General features: G+C 45.2%; 1 protein-coding gene across 1 annotated transcript; it reads left to right on the top strand.

Moving 5' to 3' along the window:
* Nucleotides 1-5,886: 5,886 nt before the first annotated feature.
* LOC118088499 (protein-glutamine gamma-glutamyltransferase E-like) lies at nucleotides 5,887-19,394 on the top strand. The gene is made up of 13 exons (XM_035122217.2): nucleotides 5,887-5,893; nucleotides 7,169-7,348; nucleotides 7,652-7,891; nucleotides 8,111-8,232; nucleotides 9,124-9,252; nucleotides 9,624-9,801; nucleotides 13,650-13,749; nucleotides 15,178-15,292; nucleotides 15,751-15,946; nucleotides 16,858-17,160; nucleotides 18,180-18,331; nucleotides 18,604-18,737; nucleotides 19,247-19,394. Exons 1-13 carry the CDS (start codon nucleotides 5,887-5,889, stop codon nucleotides 19,392-19,394), a joined length of 2,004 nt encoding a protein of 667 aa, XP_034978108.2.
* Nucleotides 19,395-21,043: the final 1,649 nt, after the last annotated feature.

Genomic DNA, 21,043 nt, shown 5'->3' with positions numbered 1-21,043 from the left:
CCACATGAGAAGAGAAGAATCCTTGGAAAAGACCCTGATGCTGGGAAAGATTGAGGGCACTAGGAGAAGGGGACGACAGAGGACGAGATGGTTGGACAGTGTTCTCGAAGCTACGAACATGAGTTTGACCAAACTGCGGGAGGCAGTGCAAGACAGGAGTGTCTGGCATGCTCTGGTCCATGGGGTCACGAAGAGTCGGACACGACTAAACGACTAAACAACAACAACAACAAAAGGCATGCCAATTTGGATTTTAGATCTCTCATGTGATTCTGATATTGGCATCTGCCTCCTACCATTCACGCTTCCTGGCATGGTTCCCACTATTTCTATCACCATGTCTTTATTCCAAGTGATAATGAGTTCATCCAAAACAAGGAATGTTTAAGGAAGTGGGGCAGAGATAAGCCACAAACAAGACAAAATAAGCATAAATTCTGCATTCCAGGGAGCCTAACACTCAGAAATCAACTTACTTATCCAGCATATGTAGGGATCTTCACGATTGTATGATGATGACAAAAAATGGTGAAAGAAGGAAATATAGAATCACCTCACCTGTACCTTGTTTGGCCAAAGGGTGCATGGGGGGGTGCCTTCAATGAGGAAAGGACTCCAGGTGTGGCAAGGCACTTACTTCAAATATGGATTTGGTGGGGCGGGTCAATTGCTTCTATGCTTAGAGAACAGAAGAGGTGTTAATGGGAAGGATCTCTTTGTGGGCTCCTCTCTGACAGATTTAACTAAGGAGAAATCAGTATCATGTATTGGGAGGATGCTTTGCTTGTGGCTATCCAGTCTTTTAGCAATGGAGTCTGTGGTGTAAAGCAGAGACAAACAACAGCTTGGGACCAATAGGTGGGGGCAGGGGGCATGCAGCATAGAAAAATGTGTAAAGCATGGACAGCAAACATTAAGTCAACATGATTCTTCAGGATATCTGAGAATTGAAACAATGATTTTTTTCATCCCATGTCTGGAACAGGAATCAGTCCATTGGATACGATCAGTATTCACTATTATTGATTCTTTCAGTTTACAAATGCTATGTAATTGTTTACATTCACAGGAACAGTGCTGTGTGTGATTAATACAAGGCAGAACAGAAAATGATGCCTTCTTGCACCCCTACTTGGAAGGGCAGGTTCCTTTCACAGTTATCAGTACATCACAATAAATAATAATCTGCATTTTAGATCCCTCATTTAGTCTGGCATTGGCACCCACCCCCTACCATTCAGACTTGCTGCCATGGCTCTCTCTTTTTCTAATTGCACCAGCAATCTTTCTGTTGCACAGCCTGGGAGTCATTTTGGACTCACAGCTCTCCATGGAGGCACAGGTTAATTTTGTGTCCAGGGCGGCTGTCTACCAGCTCCATCTGGTACGCAGGCTGAGACCCTACCTGCCCACAGACTGTCTCGCCAGAGTTGTGCATGCTCTGGTTATCTCCCGCTTGGACTACTGCAATGTGCTCTATGTGGGGCTACCTTTGAAGGTGACCCGGAAACTGCTATTAATCCAGAATGCGGCAGCTAGACTAGTGACTGGGAGTGGCCACCAGGACCTCATAACACCAGTCCTGAGAGATCTACACTGGCTCCCAGTACATTTCTGAGCATAATTCAAAGTGTTGGTACTGACCTTTAAAGCCCTAAATGGCCTCGGTCCTGTATACCTGAAGGAGCGTCTCCACCCCCATCATTCAGCCTGGACACTGAGATCCAGCGCCAAGGGCCTTCTGGCAGTTCCCTCATTGCAAGAAGTGAGGTTACAGGGAACCAGACAGAGGGCCTTCTCGGTAGTGGCACCCGCCCTATGGAACACCCTCCCAGCAGATGTCAAGGCAATAAGCAACTATTTTACTTTTAGAAGACAACTGAAGGCGGCCCTGTTTAGGGAAGTTTTTAATGTTTGATGCTGTACTATTTTTAATATTCGGTTGGAAGCCACCCAGAGTGGCTGGGGAAACCCAGCCACATGGGTGGGGTATAAATAATTATTATTATTATTATTATTATTATTATTATTATTATTATTATTACAAGCTGGTACTGTCTTCACATGTGCTGCCACTCTTTTTCACTCAGGAAAACATCAGAAAGAACTTTCTGATGGTAAGAGATGTTCAACAGTGGAACAGACTCCCTTGGAATGTGGTGGACTCTCCTTCCTTGTTGGTTTTTAGCCAAAGATTGAATGGCTACCTGTCATTGATGCTTTAGTTGGGATTCCTACATTGCAGGGTTTGGGAATAGATGACCCTCGGGTCCCTTCCAACTCTGGTTTTGCATGCACTGGTGTTTTTCACTCCTTAGACCACCCTAGGGTTGCCATATTTCTATTAGTAAAAATCTGGACAGAAAAGTTGTTGAGTTTTTTTTTTTTGCCCCAAAATGACAAAAATGGGACTGCAAACACGGGCTGTCATATGTCTGGATTTTCCCAGACATTCTCCCAATTTCTGTCAAGAAAATCCAGGCGTATGGGAATCTTAGACCACCCTCTCTGAGAGGATAGCTTGATTATTTGCTCGTTTTCCTGGCTGCATCTTCTTTCAGCAACTCTCACTTCCAGCTACCCAAAGGGGAAAGAGAAGTTCTCTCTTCTTCAGAGGGAAAACATGAATACAGAAGGATTGACGTGAAAGGGATGAATCTTGTCATCAGTTTATATGCTGATGATATGACATTCCTTTTGGATGACCTGGTTGCTGTGACCTGGGCATTAAAAGTCAAATTAGACAAGTGATAGGTTTGAGGGTAAATTTCAAGAGATCTGAACTACTGTGTCATTATGTTACCTGATTTATTCAGTTAAAATTTTCTAAAGAACTAAACATCCTCCTACTAAACAGACATTTCAGATACTATGGGATACAAGTCACAAAGAATCTAAATAATCTGTTTGCTATGAACTATGTGACAGTCTGGAAAGGAATAGCAAAGGAATAGCAAAATGGTGGAAGAAGTGTTTGGATTTGATATCCCGCTTTATCACTACCCTAAGGAATCTCAAAGCGGCTAACATTCTCCTTTCCCTTCCTCTCTCACAACAAACACTCTGTGAGGTGAGTGGGGATGAGAGACTTCAGAGAAGTGTGACTAGCCAAGGTCACTCAGCAGCTGCATGTGAAGGAGTGGAGACGCAAACCTGGTTCCCCAGATTGCGAGTCTACCGCTCTTAACCACTACACCACACTGCCCCTCTCTTTTTCAGGTTGTATAGCTACCACTAAAATGATAGTGCTTCCAAAATTATCATATTTATTTTACAAACACACATTACAAATATCTGACAAAAATCCTCAATACTTGGCAATCTAAAGTAGCATACTTTTCCCTGAAAGTCACAACCCCAGGGTTCCTAAAACATCAAGATACAGAGCAACTTTGTAGGGTGGGTGATCCCAAGTTTTCAGATCTATTTTGAAGCTATCAAATTGGACATCTGATCTCTTTAGTAGAACAACCTGCAATTGCCACAAGTTGAGAGAGTTTTAATGGGTCAAAGTTTCCCATAGCAAAGCATTCTTCATTATGCCCCCCTCCCCCACATTTCAGCCTTACAATGCACCTCTACTATGAAATCAGTCTGGCACGATGGGCAGAAACACAAGGAAAAACTGGTCCCTGGGATCTACTCTCTAATTCCAATTAATTGTCATCCAGGAATTGTTGGGAGCAGACAATTCCCCTTTAAATTTCTGCAAACCACAGGGATGTACAATACAACTTCTCCCAAAGGATTTTTGGAGGACTCAATTGGAAAACAGGGTATCCCATGCCTGGTGTGGTACCAGGTTAAAAACTGGGTGAATCAACCACACATTAATGAACAGGCCCTAGGCGAACTCATTTTATTTGAAAAGTTTGTGGACTCAGCAGATGGGATGGATCCTGGGCTGGTTTCTATGCTATTTAAAATATTACTCTGGGTGGACATGGGTACAACTAATGGGCTGTGGCCTATGTGACAAATTTCTATTGAAGAGGCAGATTGGACTGCCATGTGGGACAAATTAGCCTTCAAATTGGTGTCAGCCTCAATGAAAGAAATGACATTGAAAATTCTACAGAAGTGGCACCTACTCCAGTTCATCTGGCCCACATTAGTGCTACCCACCACCCACTTGTGGGAGGGGGTTACAATGATGGGTTCACATCAGGACATGGCCACATTCTGGGAGGAAGTGTTCAAAGAAATTAGAGAGATAACGGGGCAAAATATAGCCATAGAATCATAGAATCATAGAGTTGGAAGAGACCACAAGGGCCATCCAGTCCAACCCCCTGCCAAGCAGGAAACACCATCAAAGCATTCTTGACATATGCCTGTCAAGCCTCTGCTTAAAGACCTCCAAAGAAGGAGATTCCACCACACTCCTGTGTCAGAGGCCTGGAATTGGTTTATTTAATTTTTACATAGGGAACAACATGAATCTGCATTTTAAGCACCTTATTGGGCATCTTTTATTAGCAGCCATGATAGAAATATTGTAAATATTTAGAGAGTGACATTGACCACATGGTATAAAAACTCTGGCAATTAACACTGAAAGAAAAACAAAACTATAAAGTTTGGGGGAGGTGCGAAGGTTTTATTTGATTTGTGGTTTTATTTTCCCATCTTCCTGCTGCCCAAACAGAAATAAGTTTGGTTAGCCCTACCTGTCAGTGTGAGACAAAGACCAGGAAAAACCAACTCTGCCTGATAGTACTGCCGCCACTCCTGCAGTCCCCCAATCCTGAGCCATGGGAAACTTAGCTTACATGTGGACACCCTTAGGATTTGCAAGGACAAGAACCAAATAGTCTACTCACTGCCTTTAGAGCTGAAAGCCCCAAAATTACTCTGCACATTATGACCATGAAGCCAGGTACCAGATTCAGAGCCAAGCTTACTCCAAGAAGACACACAAGGGATAAATGCCACACTTACATTATGGAAGTGTAACTATTCATTATGGATGTTATAAACATGAGAATAAGATGAAGCACCCTTTAGCAATATAAATGACAGCTCAGAATTGCCAACAGTATAAAGGCACCTTTGGGAATTCAGGTACGGAACAAAATAATGTAGGTTGCTGGTCTCACCCTGATACCAGCCATTAGAATCATGAATCCCACCACCAGGCATCATTCAGGTACACATGGCTGCTGCAGTTCATGGCTGATCATCTGAATGGAGACCAGAGACCAGCTTTTGTATAAAAAGGCCTAGCTCCAGAAGAGTAGGTTTTCTTTCTGCCAATCAGGACTTAGGGTATATTTTCACAGTACTAGAGGGTGTAGGTGTTGGAAGATCATGTAGGAACTCAGTGGATTTCTGCACGGATATTCTGACCAAGTTATTGTGACCTTGACATGGTCATGAATCACTCTGGTAACAAGAGGAACTAATTAAATGGGACTTCTCCCTCAGGAAGTCAGGAAGACTGCACCCAGAACTCTGAGTAAAAAGAAGAAATAATAATTAATAAATGGGACAAAAAAGTGGGGTTTCTTATAGGAGAAGTTTGTCATCATCCCAGCTTTCCTTAATACTTCTAAATATTGCTGTTTCCCCCTCCTCCCCTTCCTCATTTTGCTCTGGCTCATTTACAGTACTTGTTTTGCTTACAACTGGGTGATTCATTAGAACTGGCCAGGTAATCTGTTTGCTAAAGAGGTGCAGATATGGATTTTAGATGTCTCGTGTCATTCTGATATTGTCATCTGCCTCCTGGAATGGTTCCCACAATTTTTATTGGACTGTCCCTGGCTTGTACAGAAAGAGAACCCTCCTTTTTGCAGTATATATGATGCTTCCAAACCCCTTTAGAACTTCATCCTACGACAGCAAGGACTCCAGAGGATATCAGAACGCAAAGAGCAAGAGATAATGGCTGGTGAGTATGAGCCGTCAGCAAACTTCTGGCTTGACAATTTAAGGAAGCAGGGCTTGAGGTAGGTGTGTGTGTGAAGACTTAGAGGGGTCAATGGAAAACCCAGAAAATAGGAGGTCTGGGTTCTCTTACAGGCTTCTTTCCAGAAATGGAGGCTCTAGAGATCTCTACAGCCAAGTTAAGTTCCACCAGTTGAAAAGAAAATATCCCAGAGAGCCTATTGGACAACAGAGGGAACCCCCAATATCACTTTATACATAGCATTTTAAAGCTCTAACTCATCTCATTTGAGTGAATGCATGCATCTATAGGTGCAGAAGTGATCAGAATTGTGGCTATTCTGCATGAATAAATTCAGAGTAAGAAGGGTAACATCTTGCTAATGTAGCACCAGTTTGCACAAGTTCCTCATGTGTGCATAGGGAGCTTGAGGTTAATGTAGCACCAGCTTGCACAAGTTCCTCATGTGTGCATAGGGAGCTTGAGGCAAGAGGGAAGGCAGACTGCACAAGCCCTCTCTCACGCAGCCCCCAATTACTGGTACTAACAGCTCTGTAGGCTGCTCTGCTGGGACAACATGTGTACAGCTGCATTGCTGCTAAGCAGTAGGGATGGGATTCAGAATCACTGATTGATGTGAGTTTTTTTCACAATTCCCTTTGGCAAACTTGATTCCTTCCACAAAATGGTTCATAAAAACCCCTTGGTGCAGCCATCTCCTTGATCATTGATCATTGACCATGCTGACCAGGACAGACAAAGTTTTCCATCAAATCTGATTGTAGCTGGAGTGCTTGTGTGCCTTATTCTAACTTGATTAAGCATGGAAGTATGTTTCCATGTTCATTTGGGCATGTCATACTATGTCCAGATTAGAAGACCATATAAGTCAATGGGCTTGCCATGTCATGCAAGGACATTTCCAAGTCAAAGTATGGTTTGCATTCATGACTTTTTAAGAATGATACTTGCTTAATATAAAAAGAAGCATTAACAAAATATCCAGTAACATCCGCCTTTTAAATAAAAACATGAACTCTTTCCTTATCTGTCTCCTAGCTCTCCTCTATTCCGGCTGAAAAAGTCCCAGTTTCTTTTTGTCATCATGCAATGGAGAGAGGAGAGCTAGGAGACATATAAGAAACATAACAATGAATGTTAATAGCTCTATTGGCACCTAAACGAAACAGGATGGTCCTGGGGAGGGCTGCTATAGAGGAACTGCACTTACTGTAGTCCCATTCATAGCTTGGTGTTAGTGGCTCCATTTTCCTCCAGGTTTTCTTGCAGGGTTGGTAAACACTGATTGGAAACTGAAAGAGAACACCATCAAGCACCATACTGATGAATATCCCGGCAAGGAACTGGTTGTGCGACGAGGACAAGCCTTTTTGATCTCTCTGACATCCAAAGAAGCATTGCCAGCTGCAGACAAACTAATATTTACTGTGGAAACAGGTGAACACTTTTATCTTCCCCTGTCCCCTCAAAAGGGAAAACAGTGCCTCTTCTGTAGAGTGGAACTAACCAAGCTTCACTCATATAGTCTTCCTCCAGCCTTCCCCACAAAACCCACAGTAGGCTATGTGCTGCACAAATCCACAGAAATGTGTAGCATGACTAGGTAAGTCCTCTGATCTCCTTGCAAAGAGGGCATCTATCTTGATGCACCAATCCATCTTGATGGTGTGTGGACTTCTCAAAATATGAAGTCAACATACAGAGAAGCCACCTCTTCCTCCTCTTGCTCTTTCTTTCCAGGATCAGAGACACTGCAGGCAGAGACACGAGTGGCATTTGGCATCACTAGCACACCAAGCAGAAGATCTTGGAGTGCAGTACAGACCTCTGCTGGTTATGGCTCCCTGAGTGTCTCTATTTTGAGCCCAGTGGATGCTGCCATTGGACGCTACCAGATCAGCATCAAGACAGACTCCAGCAGAAGCATACACTCCTCCAGCCTTGGCACTTTTGTGTTGCTGTTTAACCCTTGGATGCCAGGTACAAAACATGTTCCCTAAGTCAGTGCTAGCCTAGCAGTTCAAAACCTGATCTCCTCCAGGTCCACCTGTAGGCTTCTGCATGACTGGTGGTAGACATAATCACTGTGTTGTATGTGAAGAAAGGTTAGAGATAGGAGAGCACTGGCATGATGCTGCACTGGTCTACCTGGACAAAGAGAAGGGCTATCACAGAACCTGTTTGTCATTCATCTTTCAGAGGATGATGTGTTCATGGCTAATGAGGCAGAGCGCAAAGAATATGTCCTCTCAGAATTTGGTATCATCTTTAAAACCTTTAAAAACAATGGAGGATGTTTACTGCCATGGGATTATGGCCAGGTAAATATAAAGTGGAGGGATTTCAAACTAGGGATGGAGAAGAGTTTGAGCAATGATTAGGAGGCTGGAGGGATTTGCAAACAAACTGACCCACTGAGAAATCCCCAAACCTTTTTGAGATGAGTTCCACCAAACAATGGAGAGGAAATGAGTTTAATGCAAACCGACTTAATTTGTACTTACCAAACCAAAATGCAACTAACCTTTGTAACTGGCATATCTCTGAATTTTGTGATGCAATTCTCTAACTAAAAAAAGATCTATACCAAAAGGCATACATTGGGGAACATGTGTGTAAAGGTGCATATATTGCATGGTCAGGCACCACAGCCCCTACCACCCCAACCAGAGAGGAATAACCAGTCTAAACACACACTTTTGGGATCAAATGAGACCACAGCATTATTTATTACTGATGTACAGGTTTTGGCATAAACATTGGGAATGGCCTGAATGACCAGCTCACCTGATGGAAGTACATCCTCAGGATGGTTCTACGGTTTACATAAAATGGGTATCCCCCCACCCAGATTGCCACCTTGAGGACAGCTATGGCCCTAGCCTCCAATGGGGCATTGGGCATCTGAAAATCATTTTATAGAACCAAAACTTGGGAAACTGGCAGATGAAAGGGCTGCAGATGGTGAAGATGTTCCCTGGGCTGGATCTTAACAAACTTTGGATAATTCTCTGGAAAAGCTTGAGATTTCTCTGAGAATATGCCACAAGGAAGGAAGGAAGTTTGGAATCAGTATTTGCAGGTGCCACCCATCACTTGGGAACACTGGAATTCCTGGCATTCCAGTATTCTTAGAAAGCTCTCTCGGTGCTAATAATTTGATGGTGGTGGTGCATTTCACTAACTTGTCCAATATTTTCTTCTGTGGACAGTTTGAAGATGGCATTCTGGATATCTGCCTTTCCATGCTGGACATGGGCTTAAAATACTACAAGGACTCAACTGCTAGTGTGAGCCGTCTAAGTGACCCCATACATATTGGTCAAGTGCTCAGTGCTATGGTAAGGAAAGACTTGCTATTTTCACTCTTAACACAAATACAGTAGGCAAGTGTTTCTGTGGAGCAGCCTTTGCTAACATGGTGGTTTCCAGCTGCTTTGGATTACAACTTTCATTACCTCTAGCTGCTCATTAGGATTTATGGGAGCTGTATTCCAAAACAGCTGGAGGGCACCAGGTTGGCAAAGGCTTCTGTAGAGCCACAAGAGTGACTCCCACCTTCCTTCATGGCAGGCGCACATTTATTTGGTGGTGGCAAAATGCTGGTAATATGTGGCATCCCTAAACAGAGACTGGATTCTGCACAGCATATGAAGACCAGCATTGTGTTGATTGCACAATAAATGGGCAAATATTTTGACTTTTTTTCCAGATCAACTTCGATGATGGAGACAGAGGAGTGTTGTATGGATGGTGGGGGGCTTGCAGTGATGGGAAAGACCCATGCAGCTGGTCAGGAAGTGTGGAGATATTGAGGCAATGGGAGAGCTCTGGATTTGAACCTGTCCGGTATGGGCAATGCTGGGTCTTTGCAGGAGTTCTGACTACGGGTATGTCTGCTTGAAACCTTCTGTGACATTGCCCTTCCAGACATGGTGCTGGGATGAGGAATGTGCTCAAGCACCAGGAACTACATTGCACTTTAGTGGAAGGCAGTGTGAGATTTTTGCAAGTATTGCAGCAGCTGGTTAACAGCCCAACTAAAGGAGGTCAATGTGCATCACTGGAAAGCATGGGTGGCTGGATAAATGCAAAGGGAATCATAAAACTTATTTTAAAATGCACACCCTGCACAGCATGGTCAAAGTACCAAGGGAATAAAAGAATCACAGTCTCCCCTAATTGTTCCCTGGACTGACCCAGAGAGCCAGTCCAGGGAAGAAACCTGAGGGAGTGGATGGAAGAGGAAGAGGAAGCCCCTATGCTGCTGGTAGAAGTGTACTCTTGCAAAATAAAGTATACTATTCACTGTATCAAATAAATTTCAACAGAAATTAGTCATAAAATTCAGTGGAACAAGCAGAAGACCCAGTGGATCAGTTCATACTCTAATCAGTTCATGGATCAGGTCTAGACATTGGTACGTGTCTGTTCCACCTGTGTCAGTTCATAAAGTCCCAGCAATAACAAGTAGTTCCAGTTCCACAGAATCCTATTCCGAAGACAAGGATTTCTGGAATATAAACCTTGTTTCGCCGTCTTGGGCTTCATCAGTAGTACAGATTCAAAAGTGATGTAGCAAGATAGTTACATCGCAGCTACTAATATGACACAGATCTACTATCTTGTTACATCACTTTTGAACCTGGTAGAAGTGTAGCATTTGGGAAGACTACCCAGGGCTGGCCCAATATATTCTGGCACCTGAGGTGAACAACAAAATGGTGCCTTCCCCCTCCTCCAACTGCTGTTGCCAGGGAAGAAGGGATGAGTGAAGATGCACATTGGGAAAAGCAGGGGAAATTAACATTATCCAATGATTGAGTTGGAATCAAAGGCTGTTGTTGGGAGGAGAGACCTATTCTGGTCCAGAGCCCACCAAACACCAGAGGGCAGTGGGAGGAAACCAGCAGCACCTCCTCTTCACTAAGAGGCTATTGTAGAGGCATCATTGGGAATGGGCTGCTGAGAAGGGAGGGTATGCGGCCTCCCAAGAGTGCACTGCAATAATTGCTGCCTCTGCAGCAGCAGCAGCAGAAGGTGATGCATTCCTTAGAGGCCAGATCTGCTGCCCCTGTGGATCTTGCCATCTGAGGCAGTCACCTCACCTTACCTCATAGGTGGGCCGGCCCTGACCTGTTAAGCCACACTCCCAGCTGTCCTTGATCTGCAGGAGGGAAGATGCATCTGTCACAGCTTAAGAGGCCCAGTGCAGCCATTGTCATGTTCCAGCCAACTGTGTTGTTGCATAGACTTCCCAGGTTCCTACCGTGTTTCCCCCTTTTTAATACGTAGTCATAAAGTAAGCCATGGCAGGGTTTTTAAGCATTTGAGAACTATTAGACATACCCCGAAAATAAGCCATACTTCCGCGCGCCCCAGCCAGCTAGCGGGACCCAGCACGCCGGCCGCGACAGGAGGAGGAAGCCTGCCGGGTCAGGTCGGCGCCTGTAAGCGGCGGCGGCTGCTGCAGCGCCGATAAAGTGCGCAGCAGTGCCGCACGGAGCACGAGCAGCAGGAGGAAAGAGAGAGAGAGGCTTGTTGCTTGTGGCCGGAATAGGGGACAGCAGCTTGGAGCAGCCCGTTAACGGGAACAGCTGCTGCTGCTGCGGCAGTTTGCTGGGCGAAGAGGGGGGAATTCCATTGCCGAGGCTGAGCCCGGGAAAACGTGTGGAAGGGCGGCAGCGTGCGCGCGTGGCTGCTGATGAGGCCAGTGCGCGCCAAAGCGGGAAGCTGCAGCGAGGGCTGCCAAAGCGGAAGGAGGAGACAGCGGCCACAGCAGCAGCAGCGCGGAGGAACAGGGAAGCTCTGTTTCCCTCTGGCATTTGTGTCTGGGAACTGGTGGCTGCAGCGCTGAGCGCGCCAAGCGCCCTGCCGGGCCGGGTGGAGTGCCTAAGCCAGCGGCCTCCCCCTGGCCCGGCCAAGGAGGCCTGCCTCCCCGCCGCCCAGAACTGGCGGATGCAGCGTGGAGCGCGCCAAGTGCTCCACAGCGCCAAGCACTTGGAGCGCCCTGTCGGTCCGGGCGGAACGCCTGAGCCAGCGGCCTCCGCCTGGCCCTGCCAAGGAAGTCTGCCTGCCTCCCCCCGCCCGGAACTGGCGGCTGCAGCTTGGAGCGTTGGAAAAGACTCCTGGATGAAGCCCTCTCTCCAGGCAGAAGAGAAGCTGGGGGTTTGTGAGTTGACCCCAGGGCAGAAGAATCGTGGGCAGCGTGGAGGGATGCAGAATGAAGTCGGGCAGAGCAGCGTCAATTGCACCTGCTTGCTGGTTTGCTTTGCCCTCTTCTGCTTTGCACTAAGCAGCAAAGGGCTTGAAAATGGGGACTAGTTAAAGGAAGTTTATTTTTTGCACAGCAGGTTGCTCTTACACTCACATGAGCAGAGCCAGTAAAAATAAGTTGGCAATCCTGCTGTTGCACTGTAGTCTAACAATATGTTTTGAGTTGTACTTTTGCAAGGTACAAGTAGGGTTACCATTTTTCCTCCTTTTTCTTCTTGATTAATCCCCAGGACCACCATTTATGAGATAATTTTATTTCCGTTCCTAGTCCCAAGTACAAGATAGATGCTTGTGACATCCATTTTGAAGTATGGTAAATGATACTGTGTTTTTATACATGAGTACAAAATTATCTCCTAAATTCTGCTTCATTTCTTTGCCATGAGAAGTTTTGGAAACTCTGCAACTGGCTTCCCTTTAGAATGGTTTGCTGGGCTGATCATTGCACAGGATCCAGCACAAAACTCAATTGTCTACCTAAAGACAACTGAGAAATCATACAGACAGATGTGCTCAAAATACTTGGTCAACTGGAGTGCCTGGTTCCTCAATAATAAAACATACCATAATAAAAACCATACTGGTAATAAAAAAATAAGACACCCCACCAAAAATAAGACACCCTGTGTTTTTTTGAGAGAGAAAAGTTATAAGACGGTGTCTTAAAAAAGGGGAAACACGGTAGCAAGGCTAAGGAGCTGTCCAGCAGCATAAGCAGCTGATCTCTTGCCAGGTTGCTGAAGCAGTAAGTGAAAAGTCCAGCCGATGAGCAGAATTAGCACACAAGGCAAGGAACTGGGCAGCAGGATGTGCTGGGCAGATGGATGAGCTATTAGCCATGATGGGTATTATGCTGTGCCTCCATGGATCATGAATGCTCTGCCTCCATGGATAAAGGCAGTAATGGTTTTAAATACCAGTTGCTGGAAACTGCAGGTGGGGGGAGAGTTCTTGTGGTCAGCACCATCTTGTGGGTTTCCCACAGGCATCTGGTCAACCACTGTGAGAACAGGATGCTATACTAGATGGGCCACTGGCCTGATCTGGCAGTCTCTTCTTATGTTCTTATGCACTAGAAACAGACAGGTGGGAAGTGGAAGGTTTTATAGTTGACCCTGTTGGCCCAGAATTTCTGGGAACCTCTAGAGAGTACTTTGGCATATGGTTCTTCCTCCTTAGTAGGACTCAGAGGGGGCGCTGAACCTTGGGCTGCCATGGGCCACAGGGGCCAGTGAGCCAGGGAATTCATTCCATGCTGCTGCCTGGCAAGGTGACATTTGATCCAAGGAGTCAACAAAGGGTATCTTAGAAAGAAGTGCTGGCGAAAGAGCACAGTAGGGAACAATGTTGCTGTATACCGGTGAGTCCCATTATTTCCATGTTCTCTCTCTCTCTCTCTCTCTCTCTCTCTCTCTCTCTCTCTCTCTCTCTCTCTCTCTCTCTCTCTCTCTCCTTTTTGTAGTCCTCCGGTGCATAGGAATTCCCACTCGCATCATCTCCAACTTCAGTTCTGGCTGTGACAAAAATGAAAATCTGATTCTGGAACCATCAGAGCTTACCTGGTAAATCAGCCTCCTTCTCATCCACCACAACACATCTGGGGCTCCTATACACCAGCATCTGCAGACAAGACCAGAGATGGAAACTGAGGCACAATGGCTGTGGGACAAAACCAGACATCTTTGTCCTTCTCTACCACACTTGGCAGTATTTGTGACCTTCCCTACATGCAGACACACAAAACATCTCCTTGCAGTGACTAATAATTCCTTACTTTCTGTGATAGAAGGCCCAGTTACAGCGAGCTAAAAGGAGGGAGAAAACAGCACTTTGAGAGGGGGGGAAAGAAGAGGTTTTGTGCCTGATGTCCAGCTGTATAAGAGTATGGCCTCTGAGCTGTGTAAAATCCACCCCAAGGGAATATTTACAGCCAGAGAAGGCAGTCTCTGAGCTGGAGGTGGGGGTGGGGAGGTTAGATTGAAAGACAGTGGTTATTGTCTTTTAAGGGTATACTGACATAAGAGAACTGGGAAGCTGTGAGGGAACACTCTACTTAAGTCCCAATTCAGTAGGGTGGGGATGTATATTCTAGGAAGAGAAGAAGAATCCCAAACCATTTAGAAAGTCTGATATACAGAGACTACTACAGGAGCCTCAGGAGTGAAATTTCTAAAGGTGGAGGACCTGAAACACAACAGGACCGAAAGAATCAGCCTGTTCTAATGCCCACAAGTTATCGAAGTCTAAGTTATAACACCTTAGGTGTTAGCTGTAAATTTGCTATCTTATTGAAAAACCTATATAATTTGCTAATTCTTTGAGGTTCTCCAACTCCTGAGACATTCTTGTTGTGAAATAGAGCCTTTTTCTGCTTAATCTCATAAGTGCCAGTTTTCTTTTTTGAAAAAAAAATAGTCAGAAGGAGATGGGTATGCCTCATCTCTCTGGACAGCTCACCCTCCATGCTCTGCATTATTCAGATACAGTGGTAGTGACCCACTGTACCATTCTGTTCCAGCAGCACCAGACAGTGCTTGCTCAGTCACAGGCAGCTCCAGGATGCTGAGGTGTGAGCTTCCCAAAGCCATTTGTGCCCCACTGATGTGAACCATTTGTGTCACACTGATGCTGTTTTCCTCTTTCTGATGCAAAACACTTTGAGCATGATATATATAAAATGAACAGCTCCCACCATGGCTGCTGTTGGAAGCAGAATGTTAGATTAGGTAGACTCACCTTGATCTAATTCAACTGCAAGGCTCCTTCTTTGTTTTCCTCCTATGCTCTCAACATTCATTCACCCCCAGAAAACCTTGTCACCATGAGTCAGTTGAGTCGAACACAGCATGGCCTGCTAACTACAACAAAAACAAGCAGGGCTCCCAGGTGCTCATGGAAATCAGCTCCACTCTCCTCTGAAAGCAGCTGACCCTAAGATTTGGGGCATCGTTGCAAACCTGCACATCAGATTTCTTTATTCTTGGCTGCAGGAACTTCCATGTGTGGAATGAATGCTGGTTTGCTCGACCTGACCTTGGCTGCATGTACAATGGGTGGCAAGTTCTGGATGCAACTCCACAATGTCGAAGTACTACAGGTACACGAGTTGACTGCTGGGGGAGTTGGTTGTGTCTTGCTCTGTTCAGCCTCTTGCCATGCTATTGCTGTATGATGGAAATGTCCAGATTCTGTCATGCTCCCTCCATATTCAGAGGCAGTATGAGCCCTCAGCACCAGTTGCTGAAAAATAAAATGAATGGGGAAAGCTGTTGTTTAGAGATATACTTCCCCCAAATGTGGAGGCTTCATTGAGCTGTCATTGCCTATAACCACTGACAGACTCACTCTCCATGATTCTGTGTAGTCCTTTTCTGAGCAATTTAAGCTAGCAGTCCTCACCACAAATCCCATGGGTTCACCATGTGGCATGTAATGTCATACTTGTCTTATTTAAAACAATCTATTTTGTCCCCAGGATATACAGTAGTTCTGTCTGATCATTTTTGCACACACTGCAGATGCAGACCTTTCCCCTTTTCCTTAACTCTCCAGAGAAATCCGAGTGTGGTCCAGCTTCAGTGAAGGCCATCAAGGAGGGAGACGTGGACCTGCCGTATGACACTGCATTCGTCTTTTCAGAGGTCAATGCTGACATTGAGGGCTCATTGGACACCACGTCCATTGGGCAAAACATAAGCACAAAGGCTGTGGGCAGCAATGATCGCCTGGATGTCACTGATAATTATAAATACAAAGAAGGTGATGCAAAAGAGCTTCCCCTATAAATAAGTGGAAATGTTTGGAGGTGATTGGGTCTCTGCTATAACACTGGCTTGTATTCAATTTAGGAATAAGCAGATCATTTCATCAGTGCAAGGATTTCTCTTTATGAGAGTAAAATCCCCCCATAGCTGCCAAGTTTTCCCTTTTCTCGCGAGGAAGCCTATTCAGCATAAGGGAATTTCCCTTAAAAAAAGGGATAACTTGGCAGCTATGATCCCCCCTCCCCTGCCCTCTAAATCTGTTTACCAGCCCCTACGCAGAGTAGACCCCATTGTGTTAAAACTAACATTTGTCTTAGCACAAGTATTTAGCTGAATATCACCCTTTTACAGTCAATGGCCACTTAACCCATAGTGGCAGCAACCACACTTTTTCCGGGATGTTGGACAATATGAGACTCACCACACTTCTGCCTGCAGTTAAGAATGGTCTACATATATTGTCAGAGCAGGCACAGATGCTAGGCATAAGGAAACCGAAACACACAGACCCAGAGGCAGTTCAAATGCATTTTCAGGCACCTTGTTTTTTGTCCAAGTAAGTGTTTGGCTGGGGCAGTGAAGACAAAATGGATGGCATCTTCCCTCTAAATCTGTACTCCAGGCACAGCCAATTGTATCTGAATCTATGTGCAACATCCAAGCTAGACCTAGGTCAGTAGTCAACTTGCCAGTGAACCCTACATACACCAACCATGCTCTGTGTTAGAACTTGCACTGCTGTGACATTTGAGTAGTTAGAGTGGTCTCTGGCCTAGGGAAAGCCAGAGAGAGAAGGCTGGTGAGCTTCATGCAACACACTCTTGATCCCAGGGGCTGCTAATGAACATGCATCATTGGAGTCAGAGGGCCCTGTCAAATTTTGCCATCCTATTCTTTATTTTTCAGGCTCTGTCAAGGAAAGGGAAATATTTGCAAAGGCTCGTGCCAAACTCAATCTGAAAACAAGCCACTCTGAGCCTGCCAGAAGCCTAAGAGAAGCTGCAAAGCCCAGTGTCTTTGGGAAAATCAAAGTGAAGAGCCCCCTGGAGATTGGCAAGGATGTCCACTTGGTCTTGAGGCTGACAAACCTTGGTTCTACAACTGAGTACCTAACACCCAATATGGCCGCTTGGTCAATTCACAACACTGGAAAACCCATTCATGAGATCTGGAAAGCCTCCATCTTGGTGACCCTTGGCCCCAAAGAAGGTAAGTTTTTTCTTGGGTTTCTTTATAACCAGGTATGAGCCAGAGAATGTGGGCAAGGAAGGAGGATTGTTTGGCACCTCAACCAGATGAGGGCACTCCTGAAGTTGAACACACATAATTGATAAAACCTGGTGAAGTGAATCCTAAATGGTCCATCCTTGTAAGAATTTAGTTAACTGATGTGAGGGGGACAGAAGACTCCAAATTACCTGTTGCAGCCTAGCAGGAGATAATAGACATGGATACATTGCATGTTACATGCCTCTGGAAAATCAAATCACAGAGTTATATCAAAGTAAGTTCCACATTGAAATAATGGATTTAAGTAAGTCACACCCATTAATTTCAGTAGATCTATTCTGAGTACACCAAACATGAAAAGAATCTACAGCAGGCATGTCCAACTTCCAAGAGACTGCAGTCTACTCCTACTACCACGGACCCCCCGCAATCATCTAGTAGATCGCGATCGACCTGTTGGACATCCCTAATCTACAGGAAATAAGTTTACCATCCCCCAAGTGCTGTTGAACCAAACACTATTTGGCAATGATGGCTTCTTTTCTTCCCTTGGGTTGTTCCATCCCAGGTGGTCTTCCAGTCAGCCTTTGACCAGCAAAGTGGCTGCCTCATGCCTCACCAGTGTGCAGTGATGGGCAGTTCCTGCTTTCTCACATCCTGGGAATACAGGGAATTGCCTATGTGATGACATCAGTGCATGCCTGCCTCCTTTCCACTTGCTTCCAAGCAAGAAACAGGAAATGATGGAGAAGGGCCTTGCTTTTTCAGCCATTGGCATTTGAGGGAGGGATGCAAAGTTTTTATGATTCTCCTATCCCATACCATCCCCCTTCCAGCTAGGACAGAATTACAACAAAGTGGGCCCCAAAGGGGGAGCCCTGCCTTGGGAACATTCTGGTCCTCCATCAGAGCAACATAGGGAGGGTTCTCTTAAATAAGGAACAACCATCTGCCAGGCTTGTGCAACCACACCTCATAGTGATATTTTTTTCCCCCAGAAAAAGAAATTCCTATCAATATTCCATATGCTATGTACAAGCAGTACCTGCTTATAGACAACCTGATTCAAGTCACAGCTTCATGGTCAAAAAAAGAGGGGGGAAATGTGAGCAGAGTCATAATCCTCGAGAAACCCAGCGTCACAATAAAGGTAAACCCTCAGCCATTATGAGCTGATTCCCTTGTGTCTGCCTAGGGTTAAGGCAGGCTCAAATGTCATACATAAAAACACCCCAAGAATCACTGCACTTTGCTACCTGCAACTCTGAGTGCAGGCAGACAGAGGAACCAGCGAGAGGAGGTGGTTCCAAGGGGAAGGAGGAGGGGGAGCTGTGCCACTATGGGCCTATCATTTTGAACCTGGGTCAGGCTATAGCCTTTGGAGGGGTTGCCAGTAACTCTGTTCAACTTTTTTCTGAGCAGGTGCTGGGAGAGGCAAAAGTGGGCAAGGAAGTGAAGGTGGCAGTGACCATTGACAACTGTTTTGATGAGGAGCTGAAGGATGGTGTGCTGAAGGTGGAGGGTAGTGGCTTACTGGAAAAAACCTTCAAGAAAAAGTAAGTATTTGGGGCATCTGGGCAGGTGTGGTGGCTCTGCACAGGGTACCAACTTTCCTTCTGACTGGGTCACAGATAGAGAATGGAGGGGCAACATCTCAAACAAGACATTCTTCTCCCCTTTGTGGCCTTGTTGTTTTGCTTTCCTTTTGTTGTTGTTGTTGTTGTTTTGTTTTGTTTTCCAATTATCCACCTGCACTTGCAGAGCAAGCAAAGTCTGCACTCCAGTGTGGAGAGCTGCAGCAACCAGTATGTAAACAGGCATATAGAACAGCATTCATTTTGCCCAGCTTGTGATACCTGTGATTGATTGAGTTAATAAAATGATGCTCTACCTATCTATCAAACAGTCTCCATAGGAGCTTTTCAACACATGCAAAATGCTCCCCACTGGCCAGCCTTAACGGACCAGTCTCTGATTCCCCTTAACAGACCATCCTAAGGCATGCACTGTGCTGGCAATCTTCCCAGGCCCAGACTGACCTATCTCCTTTGCTCCTTATCCACAGTGTACCACCACTGAATCCCCAAGACAGCTATCGAATCCAGTTTAAGATCTTTCCCAGAAAAAGTGGTACCAGGTATCTGCTTGTCAACTTCTCCAATAACAAATTTCAAGACAGCGTAACCTTTCAGGACATTAATGTGGTCGACTGATTCAAAACCCTGAATGTGGCCAGCCAGGTCACAGATGGAGGAGGTATGCAGTGAATGGGTTGCAGGGAAGCAAATGTTTAATATGCATCATATAAGCAATTACCTGAGTGACACAGTTTAATAAAACTTTCCTTCTTGTATCCCAAACTTGTGGTCTTCTTTTCTTAGGTCTGTTGAATTCCTTTGACAAATCCCTGTAGTCAGAATGTAAGAGCATCCATTGCTGGGCCAGACTAAGACCTGCTTGACTCAGCAAGACATTCCTGGAAAGCTCATAAGTCAGGCATCTCTAGTGGATGGACTCTCCACTGAGCTATCAGTGAGCTGTTGACTCCTCCTCCCTGAATGTCTTCAATAGCCCTTTTACAAAACTGCATCGTATACCTCTGAGTGCAGAGAAGTGCCCAGCTACTGGCAGTTGAATCCAGCCTGAGACATTTCTATTTAGGCTTAGTATCACCTAGGAGAGGGACACGGGTGGTGCTGTGGTCTAAACCACAAAGCCTAGGGCTTGCTGATAAGAAGGTCTGCGGTTCGAATCCCTGCAATGGGGTGAACTCCCATTGTTCGGTCCCTGCTCCTGCCCACCTAGCAGTTCGAAAGCACATCAAAGTGCAAGTAGATAAATAGGTACCACTCCGGCGTTTCCGTGCGCTGCTCTGGTTCATCAGAAGCAGCTTAGTCATACTGGCCACATGACCTGCAGCTTAAGAATTCTAAACCCTTAGCAGCACAGCCAGTAAAACCTGTACCCCATTGTGGTTGGGAATTCCACCTTCCTTTGGCCAGGACAGTCCATTTTTACAATAGCTTTACGATCCCCAGCTATGCAAGACTCTTTCCCTCACAAGATTTAACATCTTACCATCTGCAGTTTTGCAAGGTAGATTTTTGAAAATCCCATACTCTGAAAGATACTGCCTTTATGGCACAAAACAGTTCGAATCCATCAGACACATTTTATTTTAATTTTATTGCCTGTTTTATGCAAAAATATATAAGTATTTGGCCCCCTTATTAAAGGAGGGGATTTATCGCACTGACTCTTTCAGGGTATATTATCTGCTGAACAACTGTAGACATGACGTGGAGAATGTGGCAAGATTTTTGAGTGACGCCATAAAATCATGTCACCATAGGTCCTAAGAGCCATTTTTATACCTCACAATGTCTGGACAGTTTTATCCTATAGTATCTCCTACCAGTACTATGTGTTGTGTCCTGATGCATGTATACAATGCACATTTTCTATGCCAGTAAAGGAGATTGATTGATTGATTGATTGATTGTATCTAGGGTCACAACTAGTTTAGTCACAGGATAAAATCTGGCAGGAAATGTACACAACCTTGTAGTAAAGCACTGAACAGTGTAATCTTATGTATCTCTGAAAAGAAGTAACCGTCACCGATTTTCAATGGAGGTTAGTTTGTAGCGGCTGGTGTGGTTGGGGGGAGATGCAGAGCCACCCTCCCAACACTGACATTACTACAACTGGGGTTACTCCCAAGTAAGTGTTTACACTACTACAACCTTAGTGACCAGCACCTATGTGAAGCCTGCTTAATCATCAAGCCATCAGCACTAAAGATGGAAGAATAAATTTTGGGTTCTTTTAGCTTCTCATTTTTTCCAGTCTTGACCAGTTC

The sequence above is a fragment of the Zootoca vivipara genome, chromosome 7 (genome assembly GCF_963506605.1).
Source record: "Zootoca vivipara chromosome 7, rZooViv1.1, whole genome shotgun sequence".
In the NCBI taxonomy this organism is placed as follows: domain Eukaryota; kingdom Metazoa; phylum Chordata; class Lepidosauria; order Squamata; family Lacertidae; genus Zootoca; species Zootoca vivipara.
Note: the sequence above shows the minus strand (reverse complement) of the source record. Positions and strands in the feature narration are given on the sequence as shown.

Coding starts and splice junctions, on each gene's coding strand:
- LOC118088499 (XM_035122217.2), top strand. Junction 15,293..15,750: donor GAAGTACTACAGGTACACGA/GTTGACTGCTGG, acceptor GAGAAATCCGAG/TGTGGTCCAGCTTCAGTGAA. Junction 18,738..19,246: donor GAAAAAACCTTCAAGAAAAA/GTAAGTATTTGG, acceptor CCTTATCCACAG/TGTACCACCACTGAATCCCC.